Source organism: Ovis aries, chromosome 11, assembly GCF_016772045.2.
Source record: "Ovis aries strain OAR_USU_Benz2616 breed Rambouillet chromosome 11, ARS-UI_Ramb_v3.0, whole genome shotgun sequence".
In the NCBI taxonomy this organism is placed as follows: domain Eukaryota; kingdom Metazoa; phylum Chordata; class Mammalia; order Artiodactyla; family Bovidae; genus Ovis; species Ovis aries.
Genome location: NC_056064.1, coordinates 40,783,138 through 40,801,383, shown reverse-complemented (window position 1 = coordinate 40,801,383; position 18,246 = coordinate 40,783,138). Strand labels below are relative to the sequence as shown.

At 41.9% G+C, this 18,246-nt stretch overlaps 1 protein-coding gene across 1 annotated transcript; it reads left to right on the top strand.

Moving 5' to 3' along the window:
- Positions 1-378: 378 nt before the first annotated feature.
- Positions 379-6,989, top strand: KRT12 (keratin 12). Its single transcript, XM_012186076.4, has 8 exons — positions 379-976; positions 2,017-2,099; positions 3,043-3,199; positions 4,291-4,452; positions 4,663-4,788; positions 4,901-5,121; positions 5,972-6,042; positions 6,513-6,989. The coding sequence occupies exons 1-8, from the start codon at positions 401-403 to the stop codon at positions 6,608-6,610; spliced, it is 1,494 nt and encodes a 497-aa protein (XP_012041466.2). The 5' UTR covers positions 379-400; the 3' UTR covers positions 6,611-6,989.
- The last annotated feature ends 11,257 nt before the right edge of the window (positions 6,990-18,246 follow it).

The following is an 18,246-nucleotide window of genomic DNA, read 5'->3' as shown; positions in this document are numbered from 1 at the left end:
TTAAGGTTTAGGAAGAAGGATTCATTAATTTACCCACTCAGCAATCCCTCACTGCTTTCCCACTATGCATAAGACACTGTGCAGTGCAGAGAATGTGAGCAACAGAATAATTTGGAGAAGAAAAATCCTTTATGACAACCTATCTGCACTCCACCCAGATTTCTTCTTTCTATCACAAGTATGTAATGGGGAAAATAATTCAATTATATCTATACCAGTGAATTGTCAATATGCATAAATCATTTTCTTGTTAAGCTGGCCAAAAAAGGGGGGCCACTATACTTTGGATGGAGAGAGGGAACCTTCCAAGGCAACACCCATTCAGAGACCTATAAAAGGTTAGCCTTCCTGCCTTGCTGACACTGCCCCCTCCTGAGCTCTAGGTCCCTCCAGCAGCACCATGTCCCTCTCTGTGCGCACCTCTGGGCTGCCTCAGTGGCTGTCCTCCCAGAGTGGGACCCTGGGCAGAGCCAGGGACATGTCTGCCTCGAGCATTGGAAGCGGCTACGGGGGCAGCCCCTTTGGCTTCGGAGGCAACTCTGGGGGAGGCTTTTCTGCTGCTTCCATGTTTGGTTCTAGTTCTGGCTTTGGTTCTAGTTCTGGCTTTGGTTCTAGTTCTGGCTTCGGTGGTGGTTCCTTTGCAGGAGGACTGGGTGCTGGTTATGGAGGAGCTGGAGGAGGGGGCTTTGGAGGCCTGGGAATCGGATTCGGAGGAAGCTCAGGAGGGGGCTCTGTAGGGATTTTCCCTGGCATCGATGGAGGCCTTATTTCTGGATCAGAAAAGGAAACCATGAAAAATCTTAACGACAGATTGGCTTCCTATCTGGATAAGGTTCGAGCTCTAGAGGAGGCTAACACTGATCTAGAAACCAAAATTCGAGAGTGGTATGAAACACGAGGCTCTGGGACTGGAGACCCTGGGTCACAAAATGATTACAGCAAATATTATCCATTGATTGAAGACCTCAGGAACAAGGTAACAAAATGGTTTCTTTCCAGGGGCTTTGGGAATTATTTTTACTTTCCTGTTTTCTGTTTCAAGATTTTACAGTGATAAATCACCTAAAACTTAGATATTTTTCCATTCAACTGTATTTGGAGTAAATTCTCATCTCAAGATATTTGGGCTGTGCTTAGTCACTCAGTCATGTCCAACTCTTTGCAACCCCATGGACTATAGTCCTCCAGGCTCCTCTGTCCATGAGGATTCTCCAGACAAGAATACTTGAGTGGGTTGCCATGCCCTCCTCCAGAGGATCTTCCAAACCCAGGGATTGAACCTGGGTCTCCTGCACTGCAGGCGGATTCTTTACCATCTGAGCCACCAGGGAAGCTCAAGAATACTGAAGTGGGTAGCCTATCCCTTCTCCAGGGGATCTTCCCAACCCAAGAATCGAACTGGGGTCTCTAGCATTGCAGGAGGATTCTTTACCAACTGAACTTCCAGGGAAGCCCGTAGTTTCATTTTATCATTTACCATAAAATGACTGTATTCCCACTACCTTTTCTGTGGGATAGGTATGTTTCTTAATTTTTAAGTAAGATTCTCCACATATATCCTCTTTTAAAAAGTAAAGCTGCTTTACACTCTTCATAAAATAGCACTTTCAGTTCAGTTCAGTTGCTCAGTCATGTCCGACTCTTTGCGACCCCATGAATCGCAGCACACCAGGCCTCCCTGTCCATCACCAACTCCCGGAGTTTACTCAGACTCCCGTCCATCGAGTCCGTGATGCCATCCATCCATCTCGTCCGTGATGCCATCCATCCATCTCATCCTGGGTCATCCCCTTCTCCTCCTGCCCCCAGTCTCTACCAGCATCAGAGTCTTTTCCAATGAGTCAACTCTTCGCATGAGGTGGCCAAAGTACTGGAGCTTCAGCTTTAGCATCATTCCTTCCAAAGAAATCCCAGGGTTGATCTTTAACATCACCTAAAATTTTCCTGCCAAAGATATATTTGCAAAACACTAGTATTTGATGACTTCACTTTGTGTGTCTTCTCCTGTTTTGCCAGATCATTTCTGCCAACATTGCAAATGCCCAGCTCATCTTGCAGATCGACAATGCAAGACTGGCTGCCGATGACTTCAGAATGAAGTGAGTAGGATAAACGACTAATGATACCTGTCATGTCCCAGCATTTCTTCTTACTTTTCTATTTTCCTTCCTTCATTGATGGCAAATATTTCAAGCCTTCCTCACTTCACAGGTTCTACACATGTTTTGGTAAATTTACACTGGGCATTCTAGAAAGTATCTAGATTCAATAGAGTCGCATTACATGCCCTTAATTATAAGTTGCTTAAACCCAGGGCTGTGGATTACCACATCTGACATTTGCTATTGACTCATGAAGTGCCAAGATAATTCCACCAGGATTCTAAACCTCAGTCTTCTGTGCATCAAAATGAATTAATAATGTTTGTGCCTGGGAGTTAAATAAAATGATCTTTTTCCTGATGACACATACAACTAAAATATTAACCATGTACTTATTTTTATATCCCATCCTCCTTTCTACACCACCCCCTCCCCTCAGATTAAGGAGGAAAAGCCTAAGGTCCTGTTTGCTCCACAGAATTTCCACTCAAGATGTTGCTTTGGTGATGATCCTGAAACCTAGTACAAGTTACTAAAGGAATATTGATGCTTTAAATTAAATCTTGACTAAAAGTTAAGCAAGATGACTAGATGATTATTTTATTTTCAACCACTTCTAGGCTTCTGTCAGAAACTCCACCTAGAGAGGGGTTGCTACTGTTCATAGTCAGGGCAGTCAACCAGAAGTAAAGTTGTAAGCCTGGGATGCAGTGCTGCTGGGGTTCACTGCTGATAGAAAAGTATAATTTTTTCACTCCTCTCCAACTAAGCAGTAAATTATCATTTTTTAAAAAAAGGAAAATAAAAAGTTAGAAAAGCAAAAACACCAACATTCATTACACTGCTGCCAGATTTATTTGCAAAGTAGCCCTGAAGATGCCAGGGGCCTTATTCAAATGGGTGTGTGGATTCCCTAGACTGTTTTGCACTTGATTTTCAGATATGAAAACGAGCTGGCCCTGTGTCAGAGTGTGGAGGCTGACATCAACGGCCTGCGCAGGGTGCTGGATGAGCTGACCCTGGCCAGAGCTGACCTGGAGACGCAGATTGAGACCCTGAATGAGGAGCTGGCCTACCTGAAGAAGAACCACGAAGAGGTGAGAGCCAGAAAGGACAGCTCTCTAAGCAGCTTTTTTCTGCCAGATTCAAAAATTATCATTTCAAATGTATAAATATGGAGTTAGAAGAGATATGCATGATCCATTGGACAATCAGAATTTTAATTGTCCTGATTTCATGATTTTAAAAATATAGTTTGGGTGTTTTTGTTTGGTTGGTTGGTTTATGGTCACACCAAGTGGCATGTGGGATTTCAGTCCCTTGATCAAACCTGTGCCCCTGGCATTGGAAGCCCGGGACCACCAAGGAAGTTCCAAAAATACAGTATTTTTAAAGTTCAAAAATAAAAGTCTACCAATAATACATACTGTTAAATATGCTAGAGAAACTGGTTATACCCAGTGCAGTACACACATGGAACTCTGATATACCACAATGTATATCAGTAATTAAGCATAACCTGGCACAAGACTCCTAAAGAGCTTTCTACTGGAAACCAATGACTATGGTACAACCAGTGAGCAAACCCAGGGACTGTCTGCAGCCCTCGGTTTGGCAGGTGTGGTTCAAAGCCCCAGGGGCACCAATTCCACCAGGCCTTCCCATCTTGTGAAGGCCATGGAGCCCCAAAAAGCAGGGCCAGCTCATCCATCAGGCACAGCACCAAGGACCCTCAGTGAGTTTAGGGGCCCATCTCTGCTGCTGCTGCTGCTGCTGCTGCTGCTGCTAAGTCACTTCAGTCATGTCCGACTCTGTGCGACCCCAGAGACGGCAGCCCACCAGGCTGCCCGATCCCTGGGATTCTCCAGGCAAGAACACTGGCATGGGTTGCCATTTCCTTCTCCAATGCATGAAAGTGAAAAGTGAAGGTGAAGTCGTTCAGTCGTGTCCAACTCTTCACGACCCCATGGACTGCAGCCTACCAAGGCCCATCTCAAGCTCTTTCAAAAATCAGAAGAAAGCTACTAATGTTTAGATAAAAGATGTTTGAATAGTTTGTATTAACTGGTTTGTCTTTAAACCAACGCAGTTGTAAAAGGTAATGTTTCCTATTTTTGTGGATGAAGAGGCCCACGAAAGTCACAGTGGGCCCCTTCGCCCCTCTCACCCTCTCTCCCTCTCTCCCCAGGAGCTCCAAAGCTGCCAGGCCGGTGGCCCAGGCCAGGTCAGCGTAGAAATGGACGCTGCCCCCGGAGTGGACCTCACCAGGCTCCTCAACGACATGCGGGCGCAGTATGAAACCATCGCTGAGCAGAACCGGAAGGATGCGGAGGCCTGGTTCATTGAAAAGGTACTGCTAACAAAAACAATGGAAGCGAGTCTGAGTGAACTCCGGGAGTTGGACAGGGAGGCCTGGCTTGCTGCGATTCATGGGGTCGCAAAGAGTCGGACATGACTGAGCGATTGAACCGAACGGAACAAAAGCAAAAGGTGTGGATACGCTTGTATTAAAGGGGAGCAGGGCTGACTCACGTCCCCTCACCCCTCTTTGTTGCGGCAGAGCGGGGAGCTCAGGAAGGAAATCAGCAGTAACACGGAGCAGCTTCAGTCCAGCAAGAGCGAGGTCACCGACCTGCGGCGCGCGCTTCAAAACCTGGAGATCGAGCTCCAGTCCCAGCTCGCCATGGTAGGGCGCGTGCCAAGAGATGCATCCAAATGAGTAAGACGGGCCATTGGCAGCCTTCCGCATTTCGGTGCCCTCCATTGTTACGTTTGTGCCGTTTCTCTCCCACGTGCAGAAGAAATCCCTGGATGACTCGCTGGCTGAAACCGAGGGCGACTACTGCAGCCAGCTGTCCCAGGTGCAGCAGCTCATCGGCAGCCTGGAGGAGCAGCTGCTGCAGGTGCGCGCCGACGCCGAGCGCCAGAGCGCCGACTACCAGCGGCTGCTGAACGTCAAGGCTCGCCTGGAGCTGGAAATCGAGACCTACCGCCGCCTACTGGACGGCGAGGCCCAAGGGTAAATAGATAACTGGGATTGAAAATAACCTCAATGGCTGACCAACAGTGGACACCAGATGCGGTTTAAGGGCAACAGAATCGGGAAGGGGTCTTTAGTTGACAGAAAAGAACACATCTGGTAAAGACCTAGGGGTTCCTAGGTGGCTCCACGGTAAAGAATCACCTTCAATGCAGGTTCTATTCCTGAGTGGGGAAGATCCCCTGGATGAGGACTTGGCAACCTACTCCAGCATTCTTGCTTGGGAAATCCCATGGACAGAGGAGCCTGGTGTGCTACAGTCCATGGGGTTGCAAATAGTCTGGCGCAAATGAGTCTCGCATGTCTAGTATGCCTTAGCATTATTAAATGCTCTACACTTTGCAAAGTGTTGTCACCATTATCTTCCTTGATAAAAGTTCATAAAATGCTGGGATGAAAAATGGCGCCACAGACAGAGGCATACTGCAGACGTGTATTAGAACAATCGGCCAGTAGAGTTCTGATTTTAATGCTAAGAACGACACATCAAATATCAGCCATGCAACCACCTTGAAACTACTGTAGGGAACTTTCCAAAAGTAACAGCAGCCTGGACTGGTGGGAAGAATTCAGGATCATAAATTGGGAAACCACATCTTCCATTAATTGTCAGTTGGCTTCACTTCAAGAACCCTTTTTAGACAGGGTTTGAAAACAAAGGTAGCTGCACCACTGATTACTCTCAGGATGCATCACTCCATCATTCTTAATCAAGAAATTTAGAATACCTTCTCTCATTGGCCACTTTAAAAGCCCAAACAGCAAATTCCTTCTTCCTTCTCATTCCAGAAAGCATCATGTGATATCAACTCCCTTGTTTTCTTTACAGTGACTCTCTGGTGGAAAGTTCTTATGTGACAGCCTCCACATCTCAAACACCATCAACTGATTCCTCTAAAGGTATGCAGATTCCCTAGGAATCATGTAGAACAAGTCAGAATCACATCTATTAATGACCAAATCTGTAAGATTATAGCAGTGTATATTTGAAGTATATTTGTATTTGGAGCCAAGAAAAAATATTTATGCATTCCTGCAGATAAACTGAGTAGTCTGCACAGGGTTAAAACTTTCAGCAAGTTCAGGAAGGGAAAAAAAAATCTACTCTACAAACAGGTATTGTGAGAATCGTAAACAATTTTTAAGTGTTTAAAAAGGAAATCATTTTCATTTGTACATAAGACAACACTGAAAACATTTTATTAAATAAAATGGATTTTGTTTAGAATGAAGAGGTCACACCTGAAAGTTTAAATTCCGTTGACTGTATCAGTGAATACCTAATTTAGAAGCCTAAGTTAAACAACAAATGTTAGATGAATATTTGAAGCACTGACTTTTGCTCTGTTTGTTCCATGTTTAATTTTTAGACCCTAACAAAGCCCGGAAAATCAAGACAATTGTGCAGGAAGTAGTGAATGGTGAGGTGGTCTCGACCCAAGTTAAGGAAATTGAAGAACTGATGTAAAATTTCACAAGATCTGCCCCATGATTAGTTCCTTAGGAACAAGACATTTAGAAGTAGAAATTATTCCTTTTAGAGTAAGATGATATATTAGTTCAATCTCTGCTTCTGTTTGTTTCATTTTCTTTGGATTCCCTATTAACTTTGAGTCTTTTTTTTTTTTCCCTTGGCCTTCGAAACAAACTTTAATTACAAATCATTGTGGAAATGTGGATCTCAATAGCAAATCAAAATTGCCTTACATCTTTCTGGACCTGAGGTAGTCCTTTAATAAACTTTATTCTAGTGACCTAGAACATATTTTTAATCATCACACCTTAATCAAGTAGTACTGTTTTAATAAAGTTACTTTTAATAAAAGGTGAATGGTAATAATGTGAAATGTGTACCTTCTTGACACCAACAATACAGTCAAGGGCACAGAGAGAGGTTTGTGAAATACTACTGATGAAGTCGATAAACACTGAGCTAAAGATGTTGAGGCTGGAGATTAAGTTAAGAAGATTCTTGGGACTTCCCTGGCAGTCCAGTGGTTGGGACTTTACCTTCAAAAGCAGGGGGTGCAGGTTTGATCCCCGGTCAGGAGCTAAGATCCCTCATGTCTCATGGCCAAAAATCCAGAACATAAACAACAGAAGCAATAATGTAACAAATTCAATAGACTTTAAAAATGGTCCACATCAAAAAAATAAAGAAGCACGCACTTAGAATAATTAACAACAACAAAAAAGATTCTTATAGTTCTTTCCTTTTTACATCAGCCCATCAAGGTTACAAAAAAGAAAAAGTATTGTTCACTGCAGGGTATAACATTTGTTCTGTTCATTTTCCAGCACCTTCTTTCATTCAGTCGAGAAACTCTTATTGAACCCTCATAGTGTGCCAGACTGGAGAGGTATAGTCCTTGCCTGGAGAAGCTCACAACTGAGATTGAGGGCAGAGATAGACATCTACCAGGAATGGTGATAAGCTGAGACAGGGTGGATAGAAGATCAAAGGACACTAGAAGGAAAAAGAAAAATTTGTGATGAGGCAACCAAAGACTTCATACAGAAACCAACCAGGCAGAGAAGGGAGAAAGGGAACAGAAGAAACATGTATGAAAGGGCATAGGGACATGAACACACATTGCTTTGATGGCCTTTCTCCTATCTGGCACCAGCAAGGCCCAGGGTGGGGTTTCTATTGGGGTGGGTCAGACCCACAAGTCAATAACAGATGTCAAGTTCTTGGCTAGGGCAGAAGATGGCCAAAGTCTAAGCCTGAGTAGATGGTGATTCAGACTGGTTCAGTCTGAGTTGCCAAATTCAAAACCCTAAAAGGAAAACACGAGCGAAATTTACTGATTAAGAGCCAAATCTCTGAAGCCGGACTGATTTCAAATTCTGACCTTAATACTTAATAGCAAGTAACTTAACCTCTTGCATGCCTCAGTTTCCTATTCTTATAGTGGGGCGGCTTTGTGAAAATTAAATGAGGTAGTGTACATAAAACAGTAGGAACAGTCCCTGGAACCTAGCAAGTACTCAGTATTTTTGTCTTATGATTGCTTTTTGTGTGTAACCAAAATCCTATGGAGAAACCAGGGGAACTGATGAGCAAGGCGTGTCAGAGGAGCAGAATGGAGAGAAGAGGGTCGTACAGGCCTGGAGGAATTCCAGTGCTGCGTGCAAAAGCCCATGGAAGGTTAGTTATTTGGTCATTCTCAGCTGACACGCTTCGTATGCAGCGTTCTGAAGTCACACTTTCTTTTAAATTCACTAGCGGTCTTGGATACTCCATTCTTCTTCCTTTATTGTGGATGGCAGCTCAATTCTCCAGCCCTCACTTTCCAGATCTAACTCTAGGAGAACCTTACTGTTCAGACCCAAAAAGATTATCAAGGTCTTCCCTGCACAAGCTCTATCACCCACAAATAATACATGAGGCTACTTTCTGGTACTCAAAAGTGGCTGCAAATAGTTACCGTTTTAAACAACACCTGTTTTGCTTACAACTACACCTGAATTGTGTGAGACTCCAAGCAGACTCCTTTGTTGGTGGCTCAGATGGTAAAGCATCTGCCTGCAATGCAGGAGACCCGGTTCAATCCCTGGGTCAGGAAAATCCTCTGGAGAAGGAATGGCAACCCACTCCTGTATTCTTGCTTGGAAAATCCTATGGATGGAGCCTGGTAGGCTACAGTCCATGGGGTCGCAAAAAGTTGGACACGACTGAGCGACTTCACTTCACTTCCAAGGAGAAATGGGTTTTGCATAGGTATAAATCTGGTGATCATTTCTTAACTATTATCGTAGTTTCTCAGCCTTCTCTTCTTTGGAAATATTTTCTCCACTGGGCTCCCAAAGGCATCACCTCCCTGGAGGCTTTCTCTGACTCTTCTTTGTGACCTCTTAGTGCTGACTTAATCCTGCTATCTTCTCTCTCTACTCTTATTCCCTAGGTGATCTCATCTAATCTCATGGCTTTAAAGTAACCATCTGTGGATGGATGTTAACTAGACTCATTGCAGTCACCATTTCCCAATATATATAGAAATATTAAATCACTACATTGTATACCTAAAACTGTTATTATAATATTGCTGCTGCTGCTGCTGCTAAGTCGCTTTAGTCATGTCCGACTCTGTGTGACCCCATGGACGGCAGCCCACCAGGCTCCCCTGTCCCTGGGATTCTCCAGGCAAGAACGCTGGAGTGGGTTGCCATTTCCTTCTCCAATGCATGAAAGTGAAAAGTGAAAGTGAAGTCACTCAGTCGTCTCCAACTCTTAGCGACCCCATGGACTGTAGCCCACCAGGCTCCTCCATCCATGGGATTTTCCACGCAAGAGTACTGGAGTGGGGTGCCATTGCCTTCTCCAATAATACTAGGTATCAATTATACCTCAGTGAAGTAAACAGATAAGGTAACCACCTATGTTGATTACTCCTTGTGGTTCCTCCAAGATGGCCCCAGGGAGCCTCACCTCCTATTACAGAGGCCCCTGAGCATTTTCCCCTCCCACAATGAATACAGCAGACCTGCTGAAGAAGTGACTGTATACCTTCCAAGGTTAGGTCATAAAAGCATTTTTGTCTGACTTGGTCTCTTGGATTGCTCATTCTGGGGGAAATTAGCTGCTCTTAAGGTAATACTGTGGCGGGGGTTGGAGGGGCAGCGGAATCTACCTTTCAAAAAAAAAATCAGTGATTTCACAAAATTTGCCACTAACACACCAACAGTGAACATCTCCTGGAACAGCCAGCAAATTCAAAAATCACAATACTATTCAGATAAAATCTTAGAATATTCTATACTCTTCAATTGGCAAAGGAAGCTTTAGGTTTCTGATTATTTAAATTCTCCTTACTCCACCCTCACTGCCAAGAAATGCAATTAGCAAGAATTCTTATCATGAAACTTCAGGCATCATTCACTGCACCACATGCCCTAGTTCAACACCAACAGGAAAGGTCCTTTTGGACTCAGCAATTAATCAATTGCAGAAATGAGAGGTCTTTCTTAAAGGAAAACTACTCATAAGAAAAAGCCCAGGTACAGGATCAGAAAACAAAGGCAAGCATATCATTATGATTATTTTAAAATCTAAATTTTTACTGATGTAAATTTTAACTTTTATATGCACATATTGTTGGGGGGGGTGCTAGAGAAAGGTCTGGAAAGTATTGTACATACTAAATTGTTGGAGTGGTTATCTCTTGGAAATTAATCAAGGGGTTTGAAGACTATTTCTTCTTTTGAACATTTTAAAATGCTTAACAAACAGTATACATAACTCTGATATTTAGAGGAAAATGAATTTAAGTTATCCAGAACAAATGGGTTTGCAAGGAGGTGAAAGTAGAAAGAGAATCATCTAGAAAACAACCATGGATTGCCAAAACAGAAGTCTTTAGGCTTTGTAAGAGTGCCACCTACTGGAAATTCAGGATATGAGATTTTAAAAATTAATCCTGCCATTTAAGCCACTTGAGATATGTCACACGCTAGCTAGGGGGAAAAATAACTAATCTACAGTGACATAGAATGGATCCATGGCGGTGGTTTACTGGTTAAGTCTCCATGTTTCCACTGCAGGGGGCACGGTTTTGATCCCTCGTCAGTCAGGGAAGTAAGATCCTTCATACTGTATGGCAAAAAGAAAAAAACCAGATCAGTGGTTGCCTGGGCTGAAATGAGTGGTGGAGTGAAGATTAACTGGTTAACTAGAAAGGGTCACAAGAGAACATTTAAGACTAATGGAAATGTTCTGTAGCTTGATTATGAAGATGGTATATCTATTTGTCAAAAATCTTCAAACAATACGCATAAAATGGGTACATTAAAGAATTGATGCTTTTGAACTGTGGTGTTGGAGAAGACTCTTGAGAGTCCCTTGGACTGCAAGGAAATCCAACCAGTCCATTCTGAAGGAGATCAGCCCTGGGATTTCTTTGGAAGGAATGATGCTAAAGCTGAAACTCCAGTACTTTGGCCACCTCATGCAAACAGTTGACTCATTGGAAAAGACTTTGATGCTGGGAGGGATTGGGGGCAGGAGGAGAAGGGGACGACAGAGGATGAGATGGCTGGATGGCATCACTGACTCGATGGACGTGAGTCTGAGTGAACTCCAGGAGTTGGTGATGGACAGGGAGGCCTGGCATGCTGCGATTCATGGGGTCGCAAAGAGTCGGACACGACTGAGCGACTGAACTGAACTGAACTGAGTAATTAAACAGTCTGTCTTCATGACAATGCTATGTTGAAAGCACCATGTAGGATAATCGATGAGGTACTAGGGCAAGGTTGTACTTGCTCTTAAGTGCTGATCAATAAATATTCAGCAATTTCACAAGCTGGTTATTAAACCATTGGATTCAACTCCTGGGTCAGGAAGATCCTCTGCAGAAGGAAATGGCAACCCATTCCAGTATTCTTGCCTGGGAAATCCCATGAACAGAGGAGCCTGGCAGGCTACAGTCCATAGGTTCGAAAAAGAGTCAGACATGAATTAGCGACTAAACAGCAACCTGAAATTGGCAATAAGAGGAACATCTACACTATGGGCTTTGGGCTCTACTTATGTATTCTGCTGGAGAGCTGGCTTAAACCCGCCCGCCACTGAGCACAGTCATCAAGAACACAGATGCAGAAGCTGACGCCTGGGTTTGGGTTCCAGCTCCACGACTTTTCAGTGGTTTTATTTACCCTTCTGTTCTTCAGTTCTTTGGTCTGTAAAAATCAAGGCAATAAAAGCACCATGACTATTATGAGGCTTCAGTGAGTTAATTCTCATTTCACAGAATAAGCATTAAGTAAATGGTAACTGTTGTTATAGAAAGAAAAACAAAGTCACTCTGTAACTAAAGAAATTAATTTGCAGATTTTCTTTCAGACTACTAGACTTATTCATTCTTTCCCTTCTCTTCATGCTATCTCCCAAACAATTTCAATCTCAGAAATGTGCCATTTTCTTTTTCACTTGAAGTATTTCTCCTTAGCTGATTGCTAAAAAGGTCAAATTTTCTAACAGGACATTGGTGTAATAATATTTATCCTCCCTACATCACAAGCTGTTGTGAGCATCAAAAAGACCAGTTTCTGTGAAAGAGTATTGTAAGCTGCAAATCATGTCAGAATTGTAAGACACTGATTTTAACACCACTGCTCAGATTGAATGGAAGGGTTCTACATGTACAGGACACAGAAAAGAGGCTGAGGAAAACCTTAGGACTCCAGGGGATTGTCACAATTTTCAGGGTTTGTTTTTTTTTTTCCTTTAACATGCATGGTATAACTTTTAGAAAATCCTGAGTAAATGCAATGCTCTACATATATGCCATAAATAGCAAATTTCAGAGTAAATATTTAAACTCTATAGAATGCAAACATAGGGCCAGCAGCCTTTTTAGAAACCACTTCTACACTCTGATCTTCCTTCAGATTAAATTACCTGTGAATTTTCAGTTGATGAAAGATGCTATTGCTTATGTTTCACAATGCATATATTCTTAAAGAAATGCAATCTTTTCAAAATCATGGAAATAGACTTTAGAAGGAGACTTGTAAATAAAATAGTCCACAGAGAGGTAGGGGGATCTACCAGAAACTAGATGGTATTTCAGGCTTCATTCAGTGAGTCATTATTTTACTCAAACCAAGTTACTCAACTTGAGATGATTCACCTTCTGGAAAAGAGTAAAGAATAGCATGTATAATCACATTAACCCAGCATTTGGAATTCTCAGGAAAAACACTGTAAATACAGGGTATTATGAACTTGGCTGGTCAGAATATATTCATTTTAGTTATCCTCTTGTAAACCACTTCCTAAAATTACATACACATGAAGTTTTTGCTGAGGAAAGTGTATCCATTTTGAAATATTTCATTTACTTGAAAAATATCATGCGATTTTCAAAAATTGCTTAAGGCTGGAAAGAACCTGCCTGCAATGCAGGAGACACAAGAGACGCAGGTTGGATCCCTGGGTCAAGAAGATGTCTTGCAGTAGGGAAAGGCAACCCGCTCCAGTATTCTTGGCTGGAAAATTCCATGGATGGAGGAGCCTGACTACAGTCCATGGGGTTGCAAAGGGTCGGACACGACTGAGCAACTGAACACACACACAGACACACACAACCAGTTGAAATATAATTTTTTTTTTAATGTTTAGTAGGTGCACTGGGATGATCCAGAGGGATGGTATGGGGAGGAAGGTGGGAGGGGGGTTCAGGATGGGGAACACATGTACACCCATGGCAGATTCACGTTGATGTATGGCAAAACCAATACAATATTGTAAAGTAACTAGCCTCCAACTAAAATAAATAAATTTAAATTAAAAAAAATTTAAACTAAATATTTAAATAAAGCATCCCATATTCATTTATTTGTGTATTCATTCATTCAATAAATATTTATTTAGCACCAATTATAGGTAAGTCTTTCAGAGAAGGCAATGGCAACCCACTCCAGTACTCTTGCCTAGAAAACCCCATGGACAGAGGAGCCTGGTAGGCTGCAGTCCGTGGGGTCGCTAAGAGTCAGACACGACTGAGCAACTTCACTTTCACTTTTCACTTTCATGCATTGGAGAAGGAAATGGCAACCCACTCCAACGTTCTTGCCTGGAGAATCCCAGGGACAGGGGAGCCTGGTGGGCTGCCGTTTCTAGGATCGCACAGAGTCGGACACGACTGAAGCGACTTAGCAGCAGCAGCAGCAGCATAGGTAAGTCTTTACATAATCTAGTGACAATAATCTCAGTTTTTATGAACTAAAGGTAAACGCACGATAAGGTTTCATACATTATTTTTCTTTGTTGCATAGGCATAAGTGGAATAAAGTAAGTCATCACCATTTTTAATTGGCAGAAGTGACATTGCTCCACATGTGGTACATACTGATTATTTTTTAAAAGTGTGAGAGACTTAGTCAACTCCTCCTAGAAGATTTGACACCTCCTCATTCATTTTACGGGAAAGGCTATGGCACCCCACTCCAGTACTCTTGCCTGGAAAATCCCATGGACGGAGGAGCCTAGTGGGCTGCTAAGAGTCGCTAAGAGGGGTCGCTAAGAGGGGTCGCTAAGAGTCAGACACGACTGAGTGACTTCACTTTCACTTTTCACTTTCATGCACTGGAGAAGGAAATGGCAACCCACTCCAGTGTTCTTGCCTGGAGAATCCCAGGGACCGGGGAGCCTGGTGGGCTGCCGTCTATGGGGTCGCACAGAGTCAGACACGACTAAAGCGACTTAGCAGCAGCAGCAGCAGCATTCATTTTACGGGTTTGATAAGTTAAACTGATATTTTGAGGGCATGTTTTAAAACTATGCTACTCTTAAGTATTTAATTACATTTTATATTACATGTTTCATTATGTAAAAGTAACTCCAATGTACTTTAAGTTATTTTTATCCAACACTCATTTTAAACAGTCTTATATGCTGGTTCTGAATAGAGCAATTTCGATGTCTAACTTCTCTATCTTACCTAATAAATGACTGAGTAGGCTTAAGATAAATTTTCATCGTTATTTAAAAAAACAAACATACACAATCAGCATCTAATCAATAGATAATCCTGAAACAAAAAGCACAGATTTAAATCCATACTAATTTAGAGTTCATTGGACAGAGATAAAGCAAAACAATAAAGTTGGCTTTCCTGTTTCATGAGTCAGAGGCTGAAGGGAAGAAAAAGTCCTCCAAGGAGTGACATGAAGGTGGGAGAATTTGACTCAGTTCCCCACTGAAGCCTGCAGTGGAATCTCTCCCTCTCCTACGTGACTCTGGTGTTTTTACAGCTTGTAGATTTGGAACGAGCAAGGATACCTGAATGATAACTGGTGGGAAGACGAGAACAGCTCTAGGGGAAGGTAGGTCTCAGGGAGAAGCCAGTGAACATTTAGTCATCATTATCGGCATTATCTGTCACCTCCAGGATACACAGCAAATAGGAGATGATCTGAGGAGTTAAAGGAAAATACAATATTGTAACTCCCTTGATACAAAGCTCGAGCAACAGGTTACACAATGATTTCTTGATTAGCTGCCCTTTCCAACCAATGGGACCCTGAAAACTTAAATCATGCAAAATTTCACCCCCAAAATGGGTTAGGTGCATCTCAAGACACTTGTTAGATACACATGTATCCTGACATCTTACAGCATCATTATAACTTATGATTTAGGATGTTTGGGGTCACTTAATTTGTTTGTTTTGGTAAGAAAAATCACCAAATAGGAAAGCACTATTTCAACAAACTTTTGCATCTCAAATGGAACTGTAGCTAAATAATTCAAGTAAAGTTATCCCATCATCAACATTGGTCTAAAAATCCTTCAACTGAAGCTTTTCCACTAGGTCAAGTTACATCCATCACTTTATTTATTCATTCATTCAACAAGTAAATATAGAGCACAGTAAACAGGCTGAGGAAAACCTCAGGGCTCCTGGGGATTGTCATGCATAATCTTAGGAATCTGTTTGTTTTGTTTTGTTTTTGACAAGCATAGAATAACTTTTAGAAAAATCCTGTGTCAATGCAATGCTTTGCACACATGCAACAGACTGCAAAATACAGAATAAATATACAGAATAAATATACAAGACTTACAAAATGCAAACATAGACTCGTCAATGCACAGAGAATAAGTGGTTGCTATTACATAGGTGGCATTAAGAGGATGCTCTGAATATATTTAATTTTAATCTATTAATTTTGGCTACTTTATTTCTTTAAATGCATGAGTCACATGGATATAAATCGCGCTTATTGCACTCTCTTTAAAGGAATCATGCTGTCAGGGGCCAAAACACCATTAAGAAAGTGTTTGCATCAGTCCCCTAGAGGGAATCATAATCCAGCCACCATAAACTCCAGAGCTAAAGTGATAATTATCAGAACGAGAAAAGCTCTTCTCATAGTCTCTGGGAACCCAAGTAAAGTCTCAGAATAAAAAGTCACATTAAAAAAAAATGTTAATCTCGTTTGCATTTTACTGAGAAATTGATTGGATTCTATTAATATTTTCAGAAAACTTTAAAGATAATTGACACTCAGTGGAGACATAAATTTTTTATCTAAAATATACAACTCCTAACTTGGCAATTTCATAAGACATATTGATACAGATCATATTGCTCAATACATGGCTTCTAATGACTCAGTAGAAAGTTACCTTCAGTTTCAATGAGCAGTCTTTTCATTTATGACTTTTTAAGCAAACTAATCTGAGGACTTTTTCCCATCTGTCTGAAGAGTACTAGGAGTTGTTTTCACACGAGTTACTTGATTTCTATGAAGTATTTATAAGAAAAAAAAATATGTATCCATTAACATTCATTTGTAGAAGCAACCTCAGAAACCTCATGAGAGTGTGATCTGTACATAGGAAATCCACAAACTATGGATACAAACTGAAACTGAATTCTCTTGAGGAAACTTGTGGAAGACTGGTTTTCCATGAAAAAAAAAAAACAACAACAACATTGAGTCTAAAATTTTAACACTCCTGGCAATCAAAACCAAAATAAAACTTGTTCTCCTTTAGTTAATCAAGGTGTTCTACCTAAAATAGACTTTTCTCTCAATCAAACTAACATTTATTGGGCATTATGGAAATAACTGTGAGCAAACATAGACATACATGCAGATAACCTTACCTTGAGGTATAAGGAGACTTGGTGATGAGAGAAAATGCAGACGAGGAGCCAGAGAAGTTTGGAAGAGGGAGAGAATACACAGGGCTGGGGCACGAGGACTAGGGCCACTCTTTTGGTGAAAGAAGCATTTGAGCAGAGCCTAGACGAGTATATAAAATCTCAGTGTGTGGTGTTAACTGGAAGTGGATTGGCAGGAACAGGAGCAAAGAGCATCTCCCTTGATATGCTTTCTCACAAGACTAAGTGATCTTCTTCCGAGAACCCATGTTCTTTGACCATGGTGGTCTGAACTTTATTTTTAAAAGAGTTGTGTGTGTCTCAAGGCAAGAATAATGAAGTGGTTTGCCATTCCCTTCTCCAATGGACCATGTTTTTTCAGAACTCTCCACCAAGACCGGTTCGTCTTGGGTAACCCTACATGGCATGGCATGGCTCGGCTCATAGTTTCATTGAGTTAGACAAGGCTGTGGTCCGTGTGATCAGATTGGTTGGTTTCCTAACCAATTTTCATATTGTGGTTTTCAGTCTGTCTGCCCTCTGATGGAGAAGGATAAAAGGCTTACAAAAGTTTCCTGATTGGAGAGACTGTTGAGAGTCCCTTGGACTGCAAGGAGATCCAACCAGTCCATCCTAAAGGAAATCAGTCCTGAATATTCATTGGAAGGACTGATGTTGAAGCTGAAACTCCAATACTTTGGCCACCTGATGCGAAGAACTGACTCATTTGAAAAGACCCTGATGCTGGGAAAGATTGAAGGCTGGAGGAGAAGGGGAGGACCAAAGATAAGATGGTTGGATGGCATCACCAACTCAATGGACATGAGTTTGAGGAAACTCCGGGAGTTGGTGATGGACAGAGAGACCTGGAGTGCTGCAGTTTATGGGGTTGCAAAGAGTCAGACACGACTGAGGGACTGAACTGACTGACTGACTGTATGTGTCTGAGTCCTCTTCAAAGGCAGGACCATGTATTGTTGATCATCTAGAGATAAATACCCAGCACTGAGGCAGGGTCTGGCAGAATGTAGGTATGCCAAATACATGTTGGTTGAAGTGATGATTAGAAACATCATACTCAGTTTACACACTGTCAAAATAATTTAAAAATTTGAGGAAAGTACTGGATAAAATTCAACTAAAACTATTCATCAAGGGAAAATTCCCTGGTGGTCCAGTGGTTAGAACTCTGTGCTCCTACTGCAGAGGACATAGGGTTTGACTCCTGGTTGGGGAATTAATATCTTGCATAAACTACTAATCAAGTCCATCATTCAGCACATATTAAAATAAAAGCATATGTTGACTGAATGTTTCATTGGCACCAATTATTCTGTCATATCTGTATGGCTCTAGTTCATGAGTCTCTCAATTTCTAAGCTGGAAATAATCATGTATTTGAGTTACTACACAACAGCAAGTGAGGACACAGGAAAACCAAAAAAAACAATACTGCAAAGTGCCCACTGATTGATCTTTGTTAGGA

Coding starts and splice junctions, on each gene's coding strand:
- KRT12 (XM_012186076.4), top strand. CDS start 401: ATGTCCCTCTCTGTGCGCACCTCTGGGCTGCCTCAGTGGCTGTCCTCC. Junction 2,100..3,042: donor GCCGATGACTTCAGAATGAA/GTGAGTAGGATA, acceptor CTTGATTTTCAG/ATATGAAAACGAGCTGGCCC. Junction 5,122..5,971: donor CTGGACGGCGAGGCCCAAGG/GTAAATAGATAA, acceptor TTTTCTTTACAG/TGACTCTCTGGTGGAAAGTT.